At 39.5% G+C, this 23,585-nt stretch overlaps 1 protein-coding gene and 1 long non-coding RNA gene across 7 annotated transcripts in view; one reads left to right on the top strand and one right to left on the bottom strand.

Moving 5' to 3' along the window:
• rnf123 (ring finger protein 123) overlaps positions 1-19,116 on the top strand; it is a 279,783-nt gene extending 260,667 nt beyond the window's left edge. For all 5 annotated transcript variants that reach the window (XM_074649864.1, XM_074649888.1, XM_074649882.1 and 2 more), the window contains 2 exons: positions 3,522-3,607; positions 13,085-19,116. In XM_074649864.1, the coding sequence (XP_074505965.1) occupies positions 3,522-3,607; positions 13,085-13,184 (186 nt within the window). In that variant the 3' untranslated portion in view covers positions 13,185-19,116. The remainder of the gene's footprint in view (positions 1-3,521; positions 3,608-13,084) is intronic.
• On the bottom strand, positions 3,374-5,613 carry LOC141776396 (uncharacterized). Of its 2 annotated transcripts, none has more exons than XR_012595759.1 (3): positions 5,484-5,613; positions 3,743-3,780; positions 3,374-3,601 (listed from the first exon to the last, which is right to left on the bottom strand). It is a non-coding gene; the product is annotated as an uncharacterized LOC141776396 (long non-coding RNA). The 2 variants fall into 2 exon arrangements; XR_012595760.1 differs by having other exon boundaries at positions 5,492-5,609.
• Positions 19,117-23,585: the final 4,469 nt, after the last annotated feature.

Below are 23,585 nucleotides of genomic sequence, written 5' to 3'. Positions count from 1 at the left end.
CTCTGCCAATGGTAAACAGTGTATTCTCATAAGGCTACCAGGAAGCGTGCAATGACTGCCCTTCACTGTCAGGCCCGTTGGCGCTGGTGTCGACAACACAGACAATGGAACCTGAACATGTGGGGGAATGTCATGTTCAGTGATGAGTCCAGGTTCTGTCTGCCAAAGTTGGATGACAGGGTCAAAGTATGGAGACGACGTGGAGAACGCTATGCTGATTTTTGAACCGATGGAGTAATAGCTTTTGGTGGGGGCAGTGTCATGGTGTGGGGGGGGCGGCATCTCCCTCACTGGTAAAACAAGGCTTGTCATCATTGAAGGCCATCTCAATGCAGTGAGATATCGGGATGAGATTCTGGAGCCAGTGGCGATCCCATATCTCCACAATCTGGGACCTAACTTCATCCTCCAAGATGACAACACTCGCCCCCACAGAGCCAGGGTTATCACAGACTACCTCCACAATGTGGGAGTAGAGAGAATGGAACGGCCTGCCAAGAGTCCACGCCTCAACCCAATTCAACACTTGTAGGATCAGCTTGGGCGTGTTAGAGTGACCAACACAACCTCGTTGGCTGACCTGCAACCAATCCTGGTTGAGGAATGGAACGCCATCCCACAGCAACGTGTGACCAGGTTGGTGACCAGCATGAGGAGGAGGTGCCAGGCTGTTGTGGCTGCGTATGGATCTTTCACCGCTACTGAGGCTCCTGACGGTGTATTAAATGAATAAAGTGTAAAATTGCCAATATGTCTTGTTTGTTCCTTGAGAGTTCAATCATCTAATCTACTAAACAACTCAAAACAAGAGTCAGTACCAACAGGAGAATACACTGTTTACCATTGACGGAGTATTTTGGCAAATTTTTCTTGGGCGCTACCCACATATATACTGTATATACATAGATATCTATATATATATCTATATATATAGAGATATATATACAAACAGGCACAGTGTGCATTAGGTCAGGGGGCTCACTGAACCCCCTAGAAATGCATCTATATATTTTTTATAATAACGTAGAACTAATAATTTACTGTAATGATGAGTAACATCAACCTTGTTGTGTCTTCATATTGACAGAATGATAGATTTGTGGCATTTTTATTTACTTATAGCCTAATAACATCGGCACCTTCTGTTATGTCATGTAAAGTGGAGTATTAGGCTACTTGCTACCTCCGACGTTTGTGTTTTTTATACAGAAAACAAGTTTTATACTGCGATATTAACTGTAGCCTCAGTAAACTGTCAGGTGATCTCCCTCCAGCCGGCTGTCACCTTATATACTGTAGGTGTTTGTAGTGAAACGAGAGGCAGCGTATCAGATAACTCCTCATTTCAACTTCACCAATCAGCTGTTCCTCCTCCGTTGGAATCAGGAATAAATAGAAACAGGGCATCAGACAAAAGTTCGGCTCAAAACGTCGCTATCACGGTTCTTCGCTTGTGGCCAGTTAGTTCTTTCTAATAGAAAACAATGCAGTCAAACAGATTTTGTCACTGATGCTTGCGTTGCGTTCTGTTAGGAGGGTGTTATATGTAGCTACACACATCCCAATACATTACACCTCTCTGCCTTGTACACAGTATATTCCCTCTAGATTTTTTTCTGTGAACCCCCAACCTATACCTATATACAGTATACAGTATATATATACTGTATATATATATATATATATATAGATGGGGGGGGGGGCACAGTAGGGGTGTAGGAGAGAGGGAGGAGGGGTTGTGGTGTTGAAAGTGGAGAGAGGTTGTGAAGTGAAAACATAAAGTGAACAGATGGGATGAAAAGTGAAGAAAAGGCTGTGAGAGTGAGAGAGCGGGTGTGATGATGATGATGATGATGATGATGATGATGACGACGTCCTCCACAAACGTGTTTCCCTTGACACCTGTGATGTTAACTGAGACATCCCATGATGCACTGGGGCTAAAGATGCCAACAGGAAAGTCAGTCATTGTGTACATCCCAAGTCATAGTTATAGGGGGCAGCTGTGGCTCAGAGGGTAGAGCAGGTCGGTGGTTCAATCCCTTTGCTCTGGTCACATGTCCATGTGTCCTTGAGCAAGACCCTCAACCCCAAATTGCTCCTGAAGGCTGAGCCATTGGTGTGTGAATGAGTGTTTCTTGCCATGCAAGTTGGCACCTTGCATGGCAGCCTCTACCATCAGTGTGTGAATGTGTGTGTGAATGGGTGAATGCTGACATGTAGTGTAAAGAGCTTTGAATGGTCAGAAGACTGGAGAAGTGCTGTAGAAATGCAAGTCCATTTACCATTTAAGTCTCGTTTCCCTCACTTGCGTCTTTTCCTTGCATCTTAGTCCCTCCCACCAGGGAAGCATGGAGAGACGCAAGGAAACCATGCAAGGAGAGAGGAAACGAAGAAATATGTTTTAAGAGAAATGAGACGTTGTTTCCTCTGAAGTTTCACGTGAAGCGATGTCTGTTTCTGATGACAGCAGTAGCTGATCACAGCTGGATCAGCTGTCAGTCGCCTTTAACAGCTATAGAGACTTTTGATGGAGTTTGTGTCTGAACTGATCTAATACTAATAAAGACACACAGTTATTATCAGTGGCAGAGCAGCAGTGTTTTCCCCTATAAATATATATATATATTATTGGAAATTAATTAACAACACAAAACAATGACAGATATAATCCAGAAACCCTCACAGGTACTGCATTTAGCATAAAACAATATGCTCAAATGATAACACGGCAAACTGCAGCCCAACAGGCAACAACAGCTGTCAGTGTGTCAGTGTGCTGACTTGACTCTGACTTGCCCCAAACTGCATGTGATTATCATAAAGTGGTCTGTAAAGGGGAGACTCGTGGGTACCCATAGAACACATTTACATTCACATCTCTTGAGGTCAGAGGTCAAGGGACCCCTTTGAAAATGGACATGACAGTTTTTCCTCGCTAAAATTGAGCTTAAGTTTGGAGGATTATTTAACCTCCTTTGCGACAAGCTAGTATGACATGGTTGGTGCCGATGGATTCATCAAGTTTTATAGTTTCATATGATACCAGTGTCTTCACTCTAGCTTTAAAACTGAGCCGCTACAACCTAGAAATCGCAAGTTGCATTAATGCGTTAAAGACATTAGTGGCGTTAAAACAAATTTGGGTTAACGGTTATTATCACGTTAACTTTAACAGTCCTAGAATTTTCCCTTTCTTATGAAAATGAATTATTTAGTTTTACTGATTATTCCTCTGCTTAAACCAATGACTACAATATTATTAATTTTATTGTTAGCGAAAACACATATTCATAAAGTTCGCCAATCACAAACCTTCTATTTTTGTCTTTGAAAGAGTCCAAGCAGCACATTAAAACAACGTTGTACTCTAAAGACAAGAAAGCTTGTAAAACTGTGGATTTATCTACTTTATTCATTATTCTTTTGTTCAAAGCTTATAACAGTTTAACATAAACAAAGAGAATGACTGCAGAGGTGACACAGATGTCCTAACAAGTGTTTTTCTCTCTCTGTCGTAGCCAACCAGTGAAGAAGACCTCTGCCCCATCTGCTACGCTCACTCCATCTCTGCCATCTTCAAGCCCTGCTCCCACAAGTCCTGCAAGTGAGTCCACAGACACACACACACACACACACACACACACACACACAAAATAAACCATAACACAAACAGGTTCTTTTATGTGTAACACCCCACACACCTATTTCATCTCCAGCGTTCTGCTGCCTCCTCACTCACAAACAAGTCCTGCAGAATCTGTTTCCAGCTTCTCCTTTCTGTTGCAGAGATCACGAAGCATGATGATAAAATATGATCAAAGTATACATGTCTTTCATGTGGTTTCATTATTCATTATCACTACTGTTGAAGAAAGATTGAAGTTAAAGGAAGATCTTTAAAAAGATATATCTATATATATGTGTGTGTAAAAATCATGTTCCCAATCTAGTGGAGCGGATAACATAAATTTTTCAGTCAAATCGTGCAAATAGTGATACAAGCACCAAATTTGGCATGATGATTACCGAGGGGGTCACTAAGCAAATATAAACCATTGGCCACTTGAAAATCCAAGATGGAGACTCACCGGACAGCCAAAAAGTAAGAAAAAAGTTATTGGAGGATGTTAAAGCTGTAATAATTAGATCAAGCATACCAGAAAACATATAATTTTACATCACAATCATTCAAATTGACAAAGTACATGTATTTCTTTAAGAAAAACATTCTCCACGAGTACATTTGACAGCCATCTTGAAAAATGGTTGCCATATCCAAAAATGGTTAAAACTATCAAAACTAGATCCAGCATGCCAGAAAACATATAATTTGATACCAAGATCACTCAAATCGACCAAGAGAGAAACCATTAACGGTAGGTCAATTTGGTGGCCATCTTGAAAAATTGCCGCCATCTTGGATTTTCAAGTGGCCAATCGTTTATATTTGCTGAGTGTCCCCTCGGGAATCATCATGCCAAATTTGGTGCTTGTATCACTATTTGCATGATTTTTCCACTATCCGCTCCACTAATCACGGTCCTCCGGTGCTCATAACGGCATTTGCAGGATTTCACAGCGCTGAAGGAAAACAACCATCAGAGCCCAGGAGTCTCCAAGCACTACTGTTTAGCTGTAAGATGAGAACGTTTGCTGCGGCTGGTGGCCGTTGTTCTGTATTTCCTCAAACAAAAGCGTCTCAAGATAACTTCTGTTATGATTTGACGCTATATATAAAAATAAATTGAATTGAATTGAACAGATCTCAACATGGCTTCCAGGCAGGGTCTGATTAGCACCTGCCACCCGCCACTTTGGTAGGCGGGGAAAACGCAAAGGTTGTCTCGTCATGCCCGGGCTGAAAAAAATATGATCGGGGAGGATGAAAATTAAATTTGGGACGAATTTGGGGCGAGAGTTGAAAGAAAAATAGCCGTTACATTAGAAAGAACAGTGATGAAAATGACTGCATGTTATGTGATCAATCCTGCATGTACACACACACATAACATATACCGCCGGCCTCTGATCTCAGGACAGCTGCAGCGGCTACGAAGTCAATGAAGTAAACTTTCTGGTATTAACGTTATCAGTTAGCTAACGTTAGACTGTTTGATGTTAACGGTAACGTTACCAGTTAGCTAACGTTAGACTGTTTGATGTTAACGGTAACGTTACCAGTTAGCTAACGTTAGACTGTTTGATGTTAACGGTAACGTTACCAGTTAGCTAACGTTAGACTGTTTGATGTTAACTGTAACGTTACCAGTTAGCTAACGTTAGACTGTTTGATGTTAACTGTAACGTTACCAGTTAGCTAACGTTAGACTGTTTGATGTTAACGGTAACGGTACAATTAACGCTCGCTAACGAGCTGGCAGCCAACATTTGTATTTACAGCGAGTGCGCTGACGATAACGTTACTTTAATGAGGAGTCAAAACTCTGAAATCATGTTACTAATGTTAAACACTCATTTACCTACTTACTCCTGTCTTCGTCTCCTTTGGGTGATAAGGCTGCAATGAATGAATTTAGTCCATACCAACATGCTGCGTCTCTCCTCATGACAGGAGCATCTCCAGCAACTCCTCCAACTTTAGGAGCGCAGCTAGCAGGGCCGGTTCCGGCTAGCAGGGCCGGTCCTAACTTTTAGGATTAGGGGCCCTATGCAAAATCTTGTTTTTCGACGAAATGCTGTTTTTTTCACAACAATATAAAATGGATAAAAGGAAGGGAGTTATGACCTGATTATAAATATTATATTTAAATAGTCTAATAATCTTTTGAATTGTGTGTTTTTATGAAAATAACCACTACAGATGGCGATAACAAAGTACAGTACAGTACTGTGTAGGCTACACACCCCCACCCCCCAAAAACAGGGCTACCCCGGAAGCTACGGTGTAATTTGAACACTGTAATTTACCGTGTATATAATGTTTTTCATGTAAAATATATCGAACATTGAATGATATCAGAACTAAAATGTTATTTCTTCACTTAGCGTAGAGATTTCAAAAGTGGCAGATAAAATTTCTGAGTGACAGACAAAAAAATACTTGCCTGCCACAGTAGCAGAAAGTACACTACAAGATGTTTCTGAAAACATTTGAGGAGAGAAATAGGCATTAACGTAACAGAATATTGATTCATATTTGATCAGCACTGCCTAGTTTGACCGTTTGGTTGGAGTTCATGAGTGATTGACAGCTGCTCAGAGATGGCAAGGCTCCAGCTTGGCTCCGATTGGTTGTTTTCCTCCGGTCTGGGAAATCTTGCAGATGCCGTTTCGAGCACCAGAGGGCACAGAGGCACATGATTTTTTCAGATTAACTGTCTCATGCACTACTGTCAGGATATAGCGACCGTTTTATAAAAATAACTTTTTAACTTTTTAATCATATTTGCTCCAATTCTACCCACTGCTGCTTTTAGGCACTCAAATACTGGCATATTGTCAATAAAGATAATTAAATACCAAAAATAAATTAAAGCTTCAAGCATCGATGAACGGGCCCTCACCTATGTGCACGTCGGGGGTTGGTTGAAGTATCTGTGCACATCCAACGTGATCAATGTGGCAGGCCACAATGAGTGTAAAGAGACTGCGTTATGCATTATGAAATAGAGTGGGGCTAATGTGTAGGGGAGGGGGATAACATCCCCAATGAAACAGGAACTCTCTGCTGAGTGCAATGACACCTCCCACAAGGGCCTGCGACAAATAGTTAAGGAGTTCTGAAAGGGGGCGGGGCTAATGTGTTGGGGCGGGACTATGGGTCTATATTGTCATGTAAATGTCATCAGGCCTGGAAAATTTGGGGTAGATTGGACAATGTTCATTGGAGTTACAACAATTTCCTGTGTCATGGCCATCAAATTAAAAACGGGCAACTTACTGTTGGGTTTACGGTTTAACTCCAAGAGACTTTTTGGTACATCTCTTCAAGCTACATATACCTACCAACTCTCATAGATCTAGGGGAAACGCACTGCAAGAGCTACTAGATAGGGGGCGCTAGCAAGCCATTTGTGCAAGGCCCATATCACATGTGAATTTTCGCCATGTCTGATATGTGTGCAAAGTTTCACAACTTTTCTTTAGTTTTGCACTTTAAGACCCTCAAAAATAATATCCATTTTAAGAATGAATAGCATTCATTCTTAAAATGAGGGGCCCTAATAACAGAAATGTCTGTGATTTAAATATAACTGATACTGATTCTGTAATGCTCCATCATCAGATGGACAATTCCTGAACTGAGCTGTTCATACATGGCATGCAGGCACAATGGACTGACTGAAATAGACATGTGAAGGCACATTGTAGCGGGGCTCAAAACACTTGCTTTAATTTGGTATAGTCTCTTATTCAGCAATAAACACTCTCATTAGTTGCTTTGTCACGGTGTGAACCTGCAGTGGGAGGCTGCCTGAACACTGTGGAGAGAAGGAGTCTCTGTCCAGTCTGTTTTTGTTTTGTTCCGCTTATCAACACATTCAGGCGATGCTGTCGTAAATTAAATGTTTGCAGTGTATCCACAGATATACCCGACTTCAGTTTAACAGTGTCGGCATACTGTTTGACCATGGATGTATAAAGAGAACTGGTACAGCGTTGGAGGCGGGCCTCCGTTCATTCCTATGAAAGTGTATCAGTTGCTCACGAAGCCAAAAGGGCTCGTCTTCTAAGTGAAAAGTACCCCAGATCTTCCGGCGATCTTCCGCATCCATTGGGCCCATGGAGCAGGCGCAGTAACGTCTATTAGTGCGTTTTACAATTTTTAGGACCTAATGATTTAAATAAGGACTATTCAAGTCCCAAGGTCCAATGGCATCACGTGACGGACACGGACGTTCTAGTACCACCGTTTGGCCACTACGAAAATTGGCATCAATGACCGGCGCTCTTCCTGGGGGCTTGAATTTGACACAAATCGTTGTCTATTGAGCTTGATTAACCCGGCGAATCGGCTAAACCAACTAGCATGGTCCAGCTGATAGATAACAACTGGTGCGCTGCCAAAACTTTCCGGGTAAAACAAGCGCTCCAGAATTCCTGTTCCGTGTGTGCGAGTAGTAGACATCTGTTTGGGTCACAAAAAGGGTGACGCATATCAAACCAAACGTCCTCTACCGAACGGTTGAATACAATTACACGTATTGTTACACTCCTATATGTTTGTGTACTGTTTAGCTGTAAAATTAGAAGGTTTGCTCCGGCCGGTAGGTGGTGCTTGATTTTGACTGGGCTGTTTAAACATGGTGGCCGGGTATCGAATGTAAATGTAAATCATTCTAAGGTAACGAAAACACAACGATTCTTATTTCCAGGTGATTATACACTAAAGAATTATTATATTTTATTAATATTGTATCCCGTTTCTGCCAATATAATAATAATCACTAAAGTAGGCATTAAAAAAAAAAAAAACAGTTCATGACCAATAGGCTAGTTAGGTGAGTCATGAGGCGGTAGCATTACATGAAGACATAAACACAATGTATGTAATACTGTCTGTTAGAGCTGAAATGATGAGTCACCTTTCAGCCCAAATACCAAACATACTCTGGACAAAATACGTACAAAATAAATATATAATCAAGTCTTTATATTGGCAGCCTGTCTGAACAGAAACATGTATGCAACATATAGAAGAAGGTCAGAGGTCAGAGGTCAGAGGCAGCTTTAGAAACATGGCATTCATGTGGGATGGGAAACAGTGCGTTGCTCAAGGACACTGCTGAAGGGTGTTGAAGGTCGGCCTCCTTCCCCATTATGCCTCTCAGATGCTCACATTGTGTGAGATGACTAAAGTCCATCTGTGCGTGTTGCTGAGCTTTCAGGGTCAACAGATTTTATTCAAACATATACAACACTGGCTGCTCTTGGTCTACAAATCCATTTTGGGAATGACCCCTCGCTACCTCTCCAATCTTCTGCACATTTCCGACAGCAATCGCCGTTTAAGATCCAGTGACTTCATTAGGCTCATCATTCCAAAAGTGTGTTTGGTCATAACTCCTTTCATTTTGCCGCTGCAAATGACTGGAACTCACTACAAAACACGCTCAAACTAACAGCTCTCACCTCTCTCAACATGTTCAAACAAAAGCTGCAACAAGTCATAGTTGACTGCTGAACTTGCTGACCAGCCCTCACTTCTCTCTCTCTCTTCCATTTTTACAAAGAACATCCAGTAATCCGCCTTTTTTTGTACATAGTGTTTATTAATTTACCTATGCTGTTTTTAGCCATTTTCTCATGTGTTTGTATTGTATCTGTGCTGTTTGTGTCACTTGTGTGGACTGTGCTACTGCCTCTTGGCCAGGTCATCATTGTAAATGAGAATTGGTTCTCAATTGATTTTACCTGGTTAAATAAAGGTCAAATAAAATAAAAATAAAAAACATCCATAGAAGACTTTAGATTTTACCTTTGACCACTTCACCGGGAACTTCACTTTCAAAGAACTTCATATCTAATTGCAATTATTTTGAATGATATTTCAATTCTGACATAATTTGGATATGATAGATGGGATAATAATTTTTACATCATTATTCTCATCAAACATATTAAAATGATTATGGTGTGATTTTTGCGGGGATCTGTACCTAATAAAGTTGTTTTCTTAACTGCTGACTCAATGTTAGAATCAGCAGTTGCTTGTTAACAGCGACACTTGTGGCCTAGCGGTCAGCGTCCTGTTGCTTGCGCTGTGTAGACGGGAGCTAGGCTAGGCTTCACCTCACTCGCTTCTGTTCCTTACGTGAACCCACGCGGCGCAAATACGCCAGCGCTGCGCCGTTATGAATCACCATTATGAACCTGATATGGAGAGGGCAGAGGAGAGTACCGGCAGCTTGTGAGAAGCTCCGGTACGCATGAAAAAGTTACGGTACACCAAGGAGTAAAATGAGGAAGTGCCGCCCCCCCTAATAAGAAACATTTAAATACATTATGTCTGTTTGGAGCACAATAATAAAACAACAATACAAAATAAATTTATTAAAATTATAAAATAATATGTTGGCTTCCTCCTGAATGTTTCCACTGAAGTTGTGGCTGTAATTTCCTCTCACTCAGCCTTCAGCCTTTGAGCTGACGCTGCCTCGTTCGCCTGAAGGCCTCATCGATCCAAACAGCTGACTGACACACACACACACACTGTCGGGATCCTTCATTTTTCTGTACAGCTGTTTGTTCATTTAAAGTCCTTGGCACAGAGAAACACACAAAACACAACAGATAAAATACACACACACTATACTATATATTTGATGTATAAATACTTTATACACACACTCATGTACATAGGTGTGTGTGTGTGTGTGTGTGTGTGTGTGTGTGTGTGTGTGTGTGTGTGTGTACGTGTGTGTGTGTGTGTGTGTGTGTGTGTGTGTGTGTGTGTGTGTACGTGTACGTGTGTGTGTGTGTGTGTGTGTGTGTGTGTGTGTGTGTATGTTATGGTGTGAGTCAGCTGTTTGGTTGCTGCTGATAGTGGCTGAAACCTCTGCAGCGCTGTGGGCAGCAGACCTTGGTGCAATTCATACCTCAATGCATATTTCATGTTCTCCTGGAGGTGGGCTTGATTTAGCTTAGCTGTACGCCAACTCAGCAGTTGTATGGATTATTGTGGAGCTGATTGAGAGCGCTGTCACGAGGAATAAACCATGCCGACCGCAGCTGATTCTAATCACCTCCAAGGCCAAACTCAGGCTGCTTTTTACCCGTGTGTCTGTGTGTCCAGCCCCCGGTCTGGACTACAAGGACCACGTTACCCCTCTGTTTACTTCTCATTGTCTCTTCATTTCCCTTTCTCAGTTACTTTACCCTCCTTTGCATTCTAGTTGAAGAAGCACATGGGGGGGGGACACACTTCCTTACTGAAAGGAGGAAAGTTCACTGTTTGACTGTGCATAAACTAAATCTAATAAATAAATGTAACACTTTTATAAATGAATAAATGATAAAAGTATCTGTTAATGATCACAAAATTATTATTAAACCTTAAATAAACATTACGTAGATAATAGATAATAAAGCTACCATATCATGCTCATTTTCAGGTTCATACTTGTATTTTGTTTACATGCTATAATGTTAAAAAAAACTTTATTTTCCTCATACTGTCTGTCTGAATATACCTGTATTTACCCTCTGTCTGAAATGCTTTGTTTTAGAGCATTTCAACAGAATTGCGTTGCTAGGCAACAGTTTGGGTCCATGTTTACTTCCTGTCAGCTGATGTTATTTACATACACTGCAACAGGAAATAAACTGGGACAATTTAGAATATTTATTTTTAAAACCATGTGATGATCTATATATTGTATATTTGTGACATCACAAATGGACAGAAATCCTAACGGCTTGTTCCAAACGCATAATTTCTGAATACTGGCTGTGTGTGTTTCTCCGTATATTGAGCGTTTTGATAGTTTAACAGTATTTACACCTGCTTTATAATATAAAAGACATGAAAATCTCACTTTTTACAATATGGGACCTTTAAGGGTTAATAATTGCTTTGTACAGGTCTATAAACATTATTTGGCTGGCTATTATAAAGTTACAACTGATGATTATAATATCTTGTTAAATAGGCGAGATTGGATTGATGATTAAAAAAAGTTATTTTTATAAAACGGTTGCTATATCGTGACAGTAGTACATGAAACAGGTAACATGAAAAAAATCATGTCCCTCTAGTGTCCTCCGGTGTCCTCCGGTGCTCCTAACGGCATCTGCAAGATTTCACAGACCGGAGGAAAACAAGCAGTAAGAGCTGACCTGAGGTCTGCTGTCCATCTGCAGTCCATGAGAGCCGGCTGTCAATCACTCACAAAATGGTCAAACTAGGCAGCGCTGATCAAATATGAATTAATATTCTGTTACTTGCCTATTTCTCTCCTCAGATGTTCTCAGAATCATCTTGTAGTGCATGGTTTAGCTGTAAAATGAGAAAGTTTGTGACCCGGCAGCCATGTTGAGATATTTTGAAGGAACGCCAAGCACCGGCATTAACCCTAACCCTAACCCTAACCCGGAGCACAGCCAATAGGAACGCTCTCTCTCTGAAATGACCTGTGATTGGTCAAAGTCTCCCATCACGGGTTAGATTTTTTCAAGCCTGAAAACAGAGCCATGAGGAGGAGCAGAAGTCTAGTTATCTCTCAGAACACTTTAATTAAAATATGCTGAAAGATTATTATGGATTTTTTTCCCCAATGATGCCAAAAATATACTGACTACTGCTGCTTTAAATTCTTTGTAAAGCATAAACATTATTTAGATAGTTAATACTATGTTAATGGTTAATATATGGTTTCTGGTCCATCTATGTAATGTTTGTAGATGTTTTACAAATGATTTTAAAGGTTTACAGATCATTTTACAGATTAACCAATATCTAATATAGTATATAAAATGTTATAATGTGTGCAACAATAAACTGAAAATAAATACTTTACTAATGTAATCAGAATATAAAAGTTATCGTCTCTTATCAGCTATGATACAATATAGATTTTATAAACTAATTATTTCATATTAAGCAAACTAATGATAAAATAATTAGTAAACATTATTAATTATCATTTCATTGTTTATTTACAGTAAAATAACTATTAACTAAGTTCAATTAACTGTCAATTAACCATTCATAAATGATGGATATAATAAAGTGTTACCATAGTTCTTATTGCAAATACCCAATAAGATCATTATTTTAGCTTTGGTCTTCCTCTGAGATGCTCCGGGGAATAATTTAGATTTTATAATTAACATAATGCCTCCCACCTCATTAAGAGCATTGCGTCATTTACTTTGGTAAAATAATCACATTTTCAAAAGGCTAAATTAATTTCAATATTTGGGTACTTTAATGAGGTTTTACGTTAAGAGTTTAGGCCTGAAATTAAACAAAATAAAAAAATAAAAAATGTTCGTTCTGTCACCATACAACAAAATGATGGTGTATTCTAATAACATATTTATATACAGACTGTTGTGACCTCCATATATGGACGTAAGACATATGACGTGATTATTAAACTGTGTTGTTTCTGTGTAGGGCCTGCATCAACCAGCATCTGATGAACAACAAGGACTGTTTCTTCTGCAAAGCCACCATCACCGGGGTCGAAGACTACAGCAAGCCTGTCGCCTCCTAACACCCACACACACACACACACACACACACACACACACACACACCCACACAAACACACACACTAAACTGAGACGGCCCCCAATATAAAAAATAGAGTCCTGGATGGATGACAGCAGCGTCCTTCAGTGTGAGAACTAGTTGTCATATTAGCACAACAATTCACCTCTACCTGTCAGTGCAGGTACACCACACACACACATACACACACAAGCTCTTACAGGATGGCAGGTGTGTGCCATATTTCACCTTTACCTCTGTGGAGACACTCTACACGAAGACACACATAGGCAGGGTACAACGGAAAACTCATACCTCACCCTACCTATAGATGGATTACTGAATGGGCCCACCAGGTACCGAACCAGGGGCCCGAGGGGGCCGGGCCCCTCTTTGAAGTGACTTAACATTCTTGTAAGCGAATCAATCAGACAAATAAATTAATCAGAGACACAAAACCATCTCAAAGAGACACAAAACAAACTCAAAGAGACACAAAACCACTACAAATAGATGTCCATTTGCAACTCTGTCTCCTACAAAATTACGTTCCCAAACAACTAAGCTGCATTCTCAATTATATTTTGAGATAATTCCTGAATTGATGATTTTCCATAGTTAATCGTGATTAATCGCAATTTCATCACACATTTTTTTTTATTTGTTCTAAATTTACCTTAAAGGGAGATTTGTCAAGTATTTAATCCTCTTATCGACATGGGAGTGGACAAATATGCTGCTTTATGCAAATGTATGTATATATTTATTATTGTAAATCAATCAACAACACAAAACAATAACAGATATTGTCCAGAAACCCTCACAGGTACTGCATTTAGCATAAAACAATATGCTCAAATCATAAGATGGTAAACTGCAGCCCAACAGGCAACAACAGCTGTCAGTGTGTCAGTGTGCTGACTTGACTATGACTTGCCCCAAACTGCATGTGATTATCATAAAGTGGGCATGTCTGTAAAGGGGACACTCATGGTAAAAAAGACGAGCTAGTATGACATGGTTGGTACCGATGGATTTATCAGGTTTTGTAGTTTCATATGATACCAGTATCTTCTCTCTAGCTTTAAAACTGAGCCCAATACAACCTAAAAATCGCAAGTTGTGGCATTAACTTTGTCAGCCCTGTTTTAAACATGTTAACGTTGTGAATATAACAACAATAACGCAACAAAACTACTTTGACGGGTTTAAAGGGACTATTTGTAAGAATCAGAAATGTCTTGTTAACAGCTTCACCTGTGTCCGTTAAGTCAACTAAAGTCAGCGTCCTGTTGCTCGCGCTTATGCTCGCTCTACATAGACATGAACGAGCATCGCTCAAAACAGTGAGGAGACACACGTCAGCTAAAAGCACAATATCACTCTATATTTCAGCTGCTTGGCTGACCAGACGAAGGTCTCTCCATGAATCAATGCTGATCCTAGTGTTGGCTTTTCCTGCCTCAGCCTCCCGACCGCGGCCGGAGGGAACAGGGGAGACACCTGAGTTTTGATCGGAGACGATAACGTTTCTCTCTGCGGAGCCCCGTCACTTCACAAGACACGGGAAACCTCTGTTGGTCTGGAGGAGCTGCAGCAGTTATTTCTGCACAAACGTAGATATTCTCAGAGCTAAACTAAGTCTTCTGTAGGGTGTAGTGTGCGCGCATGCACGTGAGAGGTGGAGCGAGCTGTGAGTGAAGGCAGGCAGAAGAGCAGAGTACAGCAGAGACTCCGGTCCTGGAGACCAAAGCTACGGTCTCCCCCGCGTCCTCCGACCGCGGCCAACACTGTTTAACAGACGGGCTTCACTAGATACAACCAAGAGGTTTTGGTGCTTCACTGTAGTTTGTGTTGGAGTCTGAGTCTGAACAGCGTAGACACACGCGAGCGCGCATGGGACACCGACCCACAATGATTTATACGTGTAAGAAGTTACAACAGTCCCTTTAAGAAAACTTCATGGTTTGGCGTAAAATGACTACGAAATTTAAACAAAACATAAACAAAAGAACTACACGGGACACAAACGGTGGTCTCCTGGGTGACAGTTCTGTGTTTATAGACGATATAACGGCTGTGTTTTGTGTATCTTTGAGTCTGGGGTGTATTGCTCCTATATGGAGGAGCGTTGGGCCCGGGGGCCTGTTGTCTCATAATCCATCCATGACCCTACCTACAGGTTGGCGTATATACTTTCACACCAATGTACTGTAAACATGATCAAATACACACTATTTCTACCATCATCGGTGCAGGGAGTAGGTTTACAGCCATTGTAACTTAAAACTTTGAAGACGTGGAGGGTATTTTTAAGACTTTGACAAATGCAGTTTTAACACACAGGAGTTCACACACACTGTCACACACTTTAAGCAAAGTCAATCATAATCTGTTGGATAGATGTCTAGAGAACTAATCTGATATAGGGGTTGAGAACTTGGTTTCTCTTAAACGGCTGCTGGCTGTAGTTTCATAATATGAATAAACTCTTCCTGGTTGATATTTGAGGGAAACTGCTCAGTTCCACTCAGTTATCAGACACATCCTGATATCCACCATGTCATTTGTCATTGATTGCAGTACTTTTCTACAATCTACAGGAATAGTTCACTCTGAAAGAAAGCATATTGTGTCTGTGATCCTGTTGGCTAGTTGGAATAGAGAGAAACTAAACGTATAATGTCGAAAAGGATCACGGAGAATCCTGGCCGTTATCTTTTGAATTGATTGTGATCTTTAGGGATGTGTACCTTTATAAGCTTTATTTCAAAGAGCCAGAAACCGTCTTCACAGTAATTAAAGCGTCAGTTTCAGATATTTGTGTCTGATAACGGGCAGCATACTTTCAAATGGATTCATTTCTTTTCCCGTTTGAGTGGTGCACGTTGAAAGCCTTCTGATTGCGGTAAATATGGCTCTTTGACAATTGGAAGCAGTGTGAAGGCTCAATCAAATGTTAAAAATAAAAAGGAAATTGGATATTGAGGTGACAAACTGTAAAACAGCAGTTTGAAAATGGAAAATTTAATTTAAAGTCCTGAAATGTAAAATAGGAAATCTTAAAAGTAACTGATCAAATAGAAATATATAGAGAAATAATCAAAGCTTAAATTAAAAAAAAGGAAAATTGAAACATGTATAAGAGAAAATTATTTAATAACATAAACTTTTGTTTTCCCATGTTTATATCATTTTAATATCCAACTACCTTTTTCTTTTTTAACTTTTAATCATGGCCTAATTATCCTGAGTACTAAGTACTATTTTCCATTTACACACTGTTCATTTGAATTGTGGGTTGAAATATTTTCCATAAATCAGGCCATACTCAGATATGTAAAGTAAAAAGGGAAATAGAGTATTGAAATGACAAACTGAATTAAATTTGAAAATGGAAAGTGAAATTTCAAATTCTGAAATGCTTAAATGTAAATGATCAAATTGAAAATAAGATATGAAGTTAGCTTTCTTTTTGGCATTTCGCTTTTCAAGCAGGACATAAATCATAATATCCATTCGTCATTTCCAACTTCCTTTTTTCTTTCTCATATTTAGCTATGACCTGATAATTCTACCCAAAATTAAGATTAAAAGTGTAAATGGAAAATTAATTATTATTTTAGTTATTATTAATTCATTTTCTCTTTCAAAATGTCTTAGGTATGCTCTCATTTTCCTTTTCAATTACACGCTGAATAACAGCTAAAATATAGGTTATTATCCATTTTCCCTTTTCATTCTAATTCTGGGTAAAATGATCCCCCATAATGTTGCAGCTTACCAGCTGCAACATTATGTGAAAGTATTTGAAATGTTGAAAGTATTTGAAATGTTGGATCTCAGCTAAATGAGGACTATTTCACGTCTTTGGAACATTTCACAGATTGTGTTTGTTTTCATTTTCATCTCTGGTGTTTTTCAATATGAACTGCAATTTGTTTCATTTGTTCTGTGCAAGTTTTTATTGTCCAGAAACAAAATAATAATAATAATGATAATAATAATAATAATAATAGTCCGAAGCCCAGACAAGTGAATTTCCAGTGAGATTAGGGGCCTCATGCAGCAACAATCTTCTTAAAATGTCTGTTATATTTTGTCTTAACAGAAAAGTAAGAGAAAATAATAAGAGAAGTCAACTCCAGACGCACCAAATGTTTTTAACCATCCAAATCTGCTCTTACCCGGCTGTGCAGAAAGATCAACCCCACTTCATCATAAATTGAATGCGTGTGGCCGATTGTTTATTATTAATATAGATAACGCCCTTTAAACACTGTATAAGGGCAGGTATTAGTGTAGGTAATGTCCACTAAACACTATAGAAGGGAGATGACAGATAGATAGATAGATAGATAGATGGATAGATAGATAGATAGATAGATAGATAGATAGATAGATAGATAGATAGATAGATAGATAGATAGATAGATAGATGCTTTTATTACTATTTAAGGTAAACTGAAAGTAAACATGTGATTTTCCAGAGCATCAGTACTGGCGTTACATGAAAAGTGAAAAGCATTGTAGAGCAGTATGTAAACCATCCAGAAGCTGAACACACGCACTATGATCCCAGCGGTTTTTATAGTATTAATTGGGATCATTGGACCAATAGAATTTCTTTAGCCCACAAATTTAATAATTTAATCATTATAATTATTCTAAAACGTATAATAATCTAAATTAAATTTTTTTATGTTCCTCAAATTTAAGACTAATGTTTCCTTGCGTTGAACAAACAATTTGTGGACGATGTAAACGAGATGCTACTTCTCTTGGCTAGAGCGCTCTTGACCACTCGTAAAATGTTCTCTTACCTCAGACAAGAGCGAGAATAAGAAAACATCAGTGAATCACAGAAGTCAATGAGTACCAACAAAATAAGAACAACCCGTGGATACATACAGAAATAAGAGAAAATGTGTTTGTGTATAGCTTCCTGCATGAGGCCCAATAGAGTGCTACAGGGATGAGTCCTAAAACCCAGAAATGAGTTATCATTTAGCACGTCCCGTTCACTCGGCTGGAAGTCAATGGGTTTTTAGTTAGAAAACTGAAATAAGGTCTGTGGTTAACACAAGCTGAACAGATTTTAACGTTTTGTTCTAAGATATAAAATACATCAGTAAATATCCCCACTCGTGAATTTTGAAGTTTTTATGTCTCTTAAAAAAGGCAGTTGCTAACAAGCGGCTAAATGAGCCTACTAACGTTGTGTATACTCACACTCGTATGACCGTGGTGTAGTCGTTTACAACGTTAGCTTTTTACTTCTGGTGTTTTTATTTATGGAAGTTAACTTGCTGAAAGTATTATAAACGTGTGTTTGTCACAGAGCTTATTTCCTTTAATAATCCAAAAGCCAGTGGAACAATCCCATTGGCTTTTTGTCAAGGGAACCCAGGGCGATGCTGACTTCCTGTTTGGCCTACAAAAATATGTCATCCCTGCAGCACTCTTTGTTTCTGTTTATCTGGTGTTACACTGACAAACGAATGATACACCAATTATTCAAAATGATGCGAGCTCAAAGTGTGAATCTAAAGGGCTTTCTGACTGGGAATGTTGATGGACATGTGCTCATATGTTTTACGTTGGGTCTTCACGGATGTCTGTGTGTGTGTGAGTGTGTATTTGTTTTCCTCACTATATGAACTGATAGCTGTACTTATATTCAAAGCATGTATCTGAGTGAACAGAGTGTTTATTGTGCAGGTTTACAGAGAGCTTCAGTGGTGCTGCTGAAGGCTGCACTGAGTAATATTACATTGAGCGTTTTATTTGTTGTTTCCTGTTTACCCTTTTATCTTATTTTGGGGATGAGGGAGGGAAGAGAAGATGTCGGGGATGGACAGGCTTATTGCTTTCTATTTCTCATTTGTGAGTGAGAGTGCACATGTAACTGTATTAAATTATTTATCCTAAACTGACGAGCTGCTCGGTGTGCTGTTCTTCTTGGTGGGGTGGATGAAAACAGAAAGAGAGAGAGATGTGAAACTGGACAAGAGAGAGGACAGAAATGGGTGTGAGGCGATGCAAACCGTTCATAAACAATGTGATACACAAGTCGATAAAGTGCTCGTCCGAGTGAAACACAAAATAGAAGAAACCAAACCTTGTTGCTCTACACACACACAGAGCTGCTAGGTACAGCGGTGCTTTGAGCTAAATGCTAACACGCTCACAGTGACAATGCTGATGTTTAGAAGGTACTGTATGTTTACCATCTTTTTTTCTTTTAAATGCTGACATTTGTCATGTTCGTTATATGATTGTTCATTAGAGTGGAAATCCATTTAGTAAACCAGCTTTACTTGGTTGAATGTTTCACTTCCACTTTAAGCCCCATTTCCACCACAGGAACTAGAACCTTTTGAGGAACTCGTTGCGTTTCGACTGCAGGGACCAGGGTCTACATTAAGTTCTGGGGACATTTTACAGTGCCTTTTTACCCTCCAGAAAGGCCCTGGTCAGGGGGTAGTACTTTCTGATAGTACCGGAAGTTTTAGGGTGGAGTTTTCAGGGATGACCTTGGCTGATTGGTGAAACACACACAGCACTGCTTCAACTGTACCGCTTCATTCATAAACAAGACAAGGGGTTCTCTTCGGTTGATAACATTCAAAGTAAAGTTAGGCTCTACTCTTGGCTTCCTGACTCATTTATAAAAAGAGAGAGAGATCGTGAGGGCAAGCAGTAATGTTAGATGAGGGAGACGCGATGATGCTGTGAATGAGAGAAAGAAAAGTTATTTTCTCATTGTTTCATGGTGGTTAACGTAACCACCATGAAACAATGAGAAAATAACTCATTTGCAATTCATTCATTGCATCCAACATGCAGCAGTAAATACATTATATGCAGCAGTGAATACAGTATATGCAGCAGCAGTCAATACAGTATATGCAGCAGTAAATACATTATATGCAGCAGTGAATACAGTATATGCAGCAGCAGTCAATACAGTATATGCAGCAGTAAATACAGTATATGCAGCAGCAGTAAATACAGTATATGCAGAAGTAAATACAGTATATGCAGCAGTAAATACAGTATATGCAGCAATAAATGCAGTATATGCAGCACCAGTCAATACAGTATATGCAGCAGTAAATACAGTATATGCAGCAGCAGTAAATACATTATATGCAGCAGTGAATACAGTATATGCAGCAGCAGTCAATACAGTATATATGCAGCAGTAAATACAGTATATGCAGCAGTAAATACAGTATATGCAGCAGCAGTCAATACAGTATATGCAGCAGTAAATACAGTATATGCAGCAGTAAATACAGTATATGCAGCAGTAAATACAGTATATGCAGCAGCAGTCAATACAGTATATGCAGCAGTAAATACAGTATATGCAGCAGTCAATACAGTATATGCAGCAGTAAATACAGTATATGCAGCAGCAGTAAATACAGTATATGCAGAAGTAAATACAGTATATGCAGCAGCAGTCAATACAGTATATGCAGCAGTAAATACAGTATATGCAGCAGCAGTAAATACATTATATGCAGCAGTGAATACAGTATATGCAGCAGCAGTCAATACAGTATATGCAGCAGCAGTAAATACAGTATATGCAGCAGTCAATACAGTATATGCAGCAGTAAATACAGTATATGCAGCAGCAGTAAATACAGTATATGCAGCAGCAGTCAATACAGTATATGCAGCAGTAAATACAGTATATGCAGCAGCAGTAAATACATTATATGCAGCAGTGAATACAGTATATGCAGCAGCAGTCAATACAGTATATGCAGCAGCAGTAAATACAGTATATGCAGCAGTCAATACAGTATATGCAGCAGTAAATACAGTATATGCAACAGTAAATACAGTATATGCAGCAGTCAATACAGTATATGCAGCAGTAAATACAGTATATGCAGCAGCAGTAAATACAGTATATGCAGCAGTAAATACAGTATATGCAGCAGCAGTCAATACAGTGTATGCAGCAGTAAATACAGTATATGCAGCAGCAGTCAATACAGTCTGCATATACTGTATTTATATGCACTGTATAAAAGCCAGCACTTGCATGCTGGCTTTTATTGAGTTTAACTTTTGTTTTTACCCATCATTGATGTGCCTGCAGTGGATTTGAGGCAATGCATATACTCTGCAGAAAATACTATTGTTGTGCAGTGCCTTTTGGGAGTATTTAGACGAATATTTCTCACTGAACCTTTTCAAAATTATTCGAAATACAATAAATAATTTCGAAATACAATAAATATCTTTAAAAGCTTATAAAGCTCTGATTGGGTTGATATGCAGCAGTAAATGCAGCAGTAAATACAGTATATGCCGCAGTAAATACAGTATATGCAGCAGCAGTCAATACAGTATATGCAGCAGTAAATACAGTATATGCAGCAGTAAATACAGTATATGTAGCAGTAAATACAGTATATGCAGCAGTAAATACAGTATATGCAGCAGTAAATACAGTATATGCAGCAGTCAATACAGTATATGCAGCAGCAGTCAATACAGTATATGCAGCAGTAAATACAGTATATGTAGCAGTAAATACAGTATATGCAGCAGTCAATACAGTATATGCAGCAGTCAATACAGTATATGCAACAGTCAATACAGTATATGCAGCAGTCAATACAGTATATGCAGCAGTAAATACAGTATATGCAGCAGCAGTAAATACATTATATGCAGCAGTGAATACAGTATATGCAGCAGCAGTCAATACAGTATATGCAGCAGTAAATACAGTATATGCAGCAGTAAATACAGTATATGCAGCAGTCAATACAGTATATGCAGCAGTAAATACAGTTAATGCAGCCGTAAATACAGTATATGCAGCAGTCAATACAGTATATGCAGCGGTAAATACAGTATATGCAGCAGTCAAGCAAGACATGAGAGACATGCATCAGACTCCCGACTGTTACTCCTGATTGACATTTATGTAATGTGTTAATCATGTCTATAAAACGATGGATGTGCGGCAAGGCAAAGCAAGGCAATTCAAATTGCTTTACAGGGCACGTGATTATATTTAATATATTATACATTAGATGTTAAGAATAAAAACAACTTTCGCTGTGGACTGCTTTTGTTTTAATTGCTTTACAGATATTGCCTTAGCCTATATCTTATTTATTGGAAAGCGGCGGTGTACTCATTGTCGCAGAGTGCGGGATTTCTTTAATCAAAGTTATTGTAAAAATGCCCACCTGCCCACTCAGATTGTTACACAACAGTAGTGTGAAGACAGACAGAACAAGCTTTTCCTTTGAAGCTAAATACGCACGTTATAGAGAAAAAACGAAAGCAATATCTACTTTCTTACCGGCCTGCAGGCGCTTCTGCATTTGCACATCTGTGATCCGTCTGCTCTGCTGCGTCACCCGGGCCCGCCTCAGCCTATCCATTTTTGGATTAGCTGGGAGGCTGTGTCGTCTCCCAGCTAAGCAAGATGTCCATGCTTTATACAGTCTATGTATAAGACAGACTTGCGCAAACCTGTCCTTTAAATGCCAACCTCAAATGTCAAACGTGAAACATGTAACTGCCTGCTGAGTTCAAAGTGGAATCGGAAGAGAGTTCTTGTGTGTGTCACCTATTGGTCTGTCCAGCAACCTGACACCAGGCTGAGTGACCACAGTTTATAGATGGATACAGAAATAGCTGCATCAGAGAGGGACAGAAGGATGGAGGACCCGGAGGTAAAGATGGAGGAGAAAGGCACACACTGATAGCAGCACTGAGAGTATTTATAGTGGAACAGGAGCTTTCTCTTTCAACCTGATCGATGGAAGCAGACCAGCACATAACCTGTCCACTAATGGCAACCTCCTCTGTGTGTGTGTGTGTGTGTGTGTGTGTGTGTGTGTGTGAGAGAGAGAGAGAGAGAGAATAAACTAAATGGGTCACTGAGAAAGACAGAGCAAAGAGAGAAAGTTTCAGCTCTCCACAGGAGCTTTGACCTGCAAGAAATGCTGCAAGAAATGCATTACACTGTGACTTTCGGGGGAGCCCTATTTATGTCTACTGTACACATTCATGTAAATATATGAATGCGAACGCCTATGTGTAAAATTATTCAATCAATACATTTAATTCATACAGGAAATATTTAGCAAAACGACCACAAGGACACAAAGGCAGCAAAGACACAAAACGATGTACCAGATCAGGTGTTGCAGCAATGAGCGCCCTCATGGCTGGGTTGTACAGCCCTGGATCAGCAGTTACGTGATTGACCAACACACTGTGATGTTGCATTTCCCTAAAAGTTGATTCTGTTTCAATTTTTTGCAGCAAGCTGCTGCATTATTTTCAGCACCCCGTGTGTCCCCCCCACCTCAGGTTTAACTATGGCATTTAATTGGGATCAAAATCCCCGAGCGCA

The sequence above is a fragment of the Sebastes fasciatus genome, chromosome 1 (assembly GCF_043250625.1).
Source record: "Sebastes fasciatus isolate fSebFas1 chromosome 1, fSebFas1.pri, whole genome shotgun sequence".
NCBI lineage: Eukaryota > Metazoa > Chordata > Actinopteri > Perciformes > Sebastidae > Sebastes > Sebastes fasciatus.
This window is presented reverse-complemented; position numbering and strand designations above follow the sequence as displayed.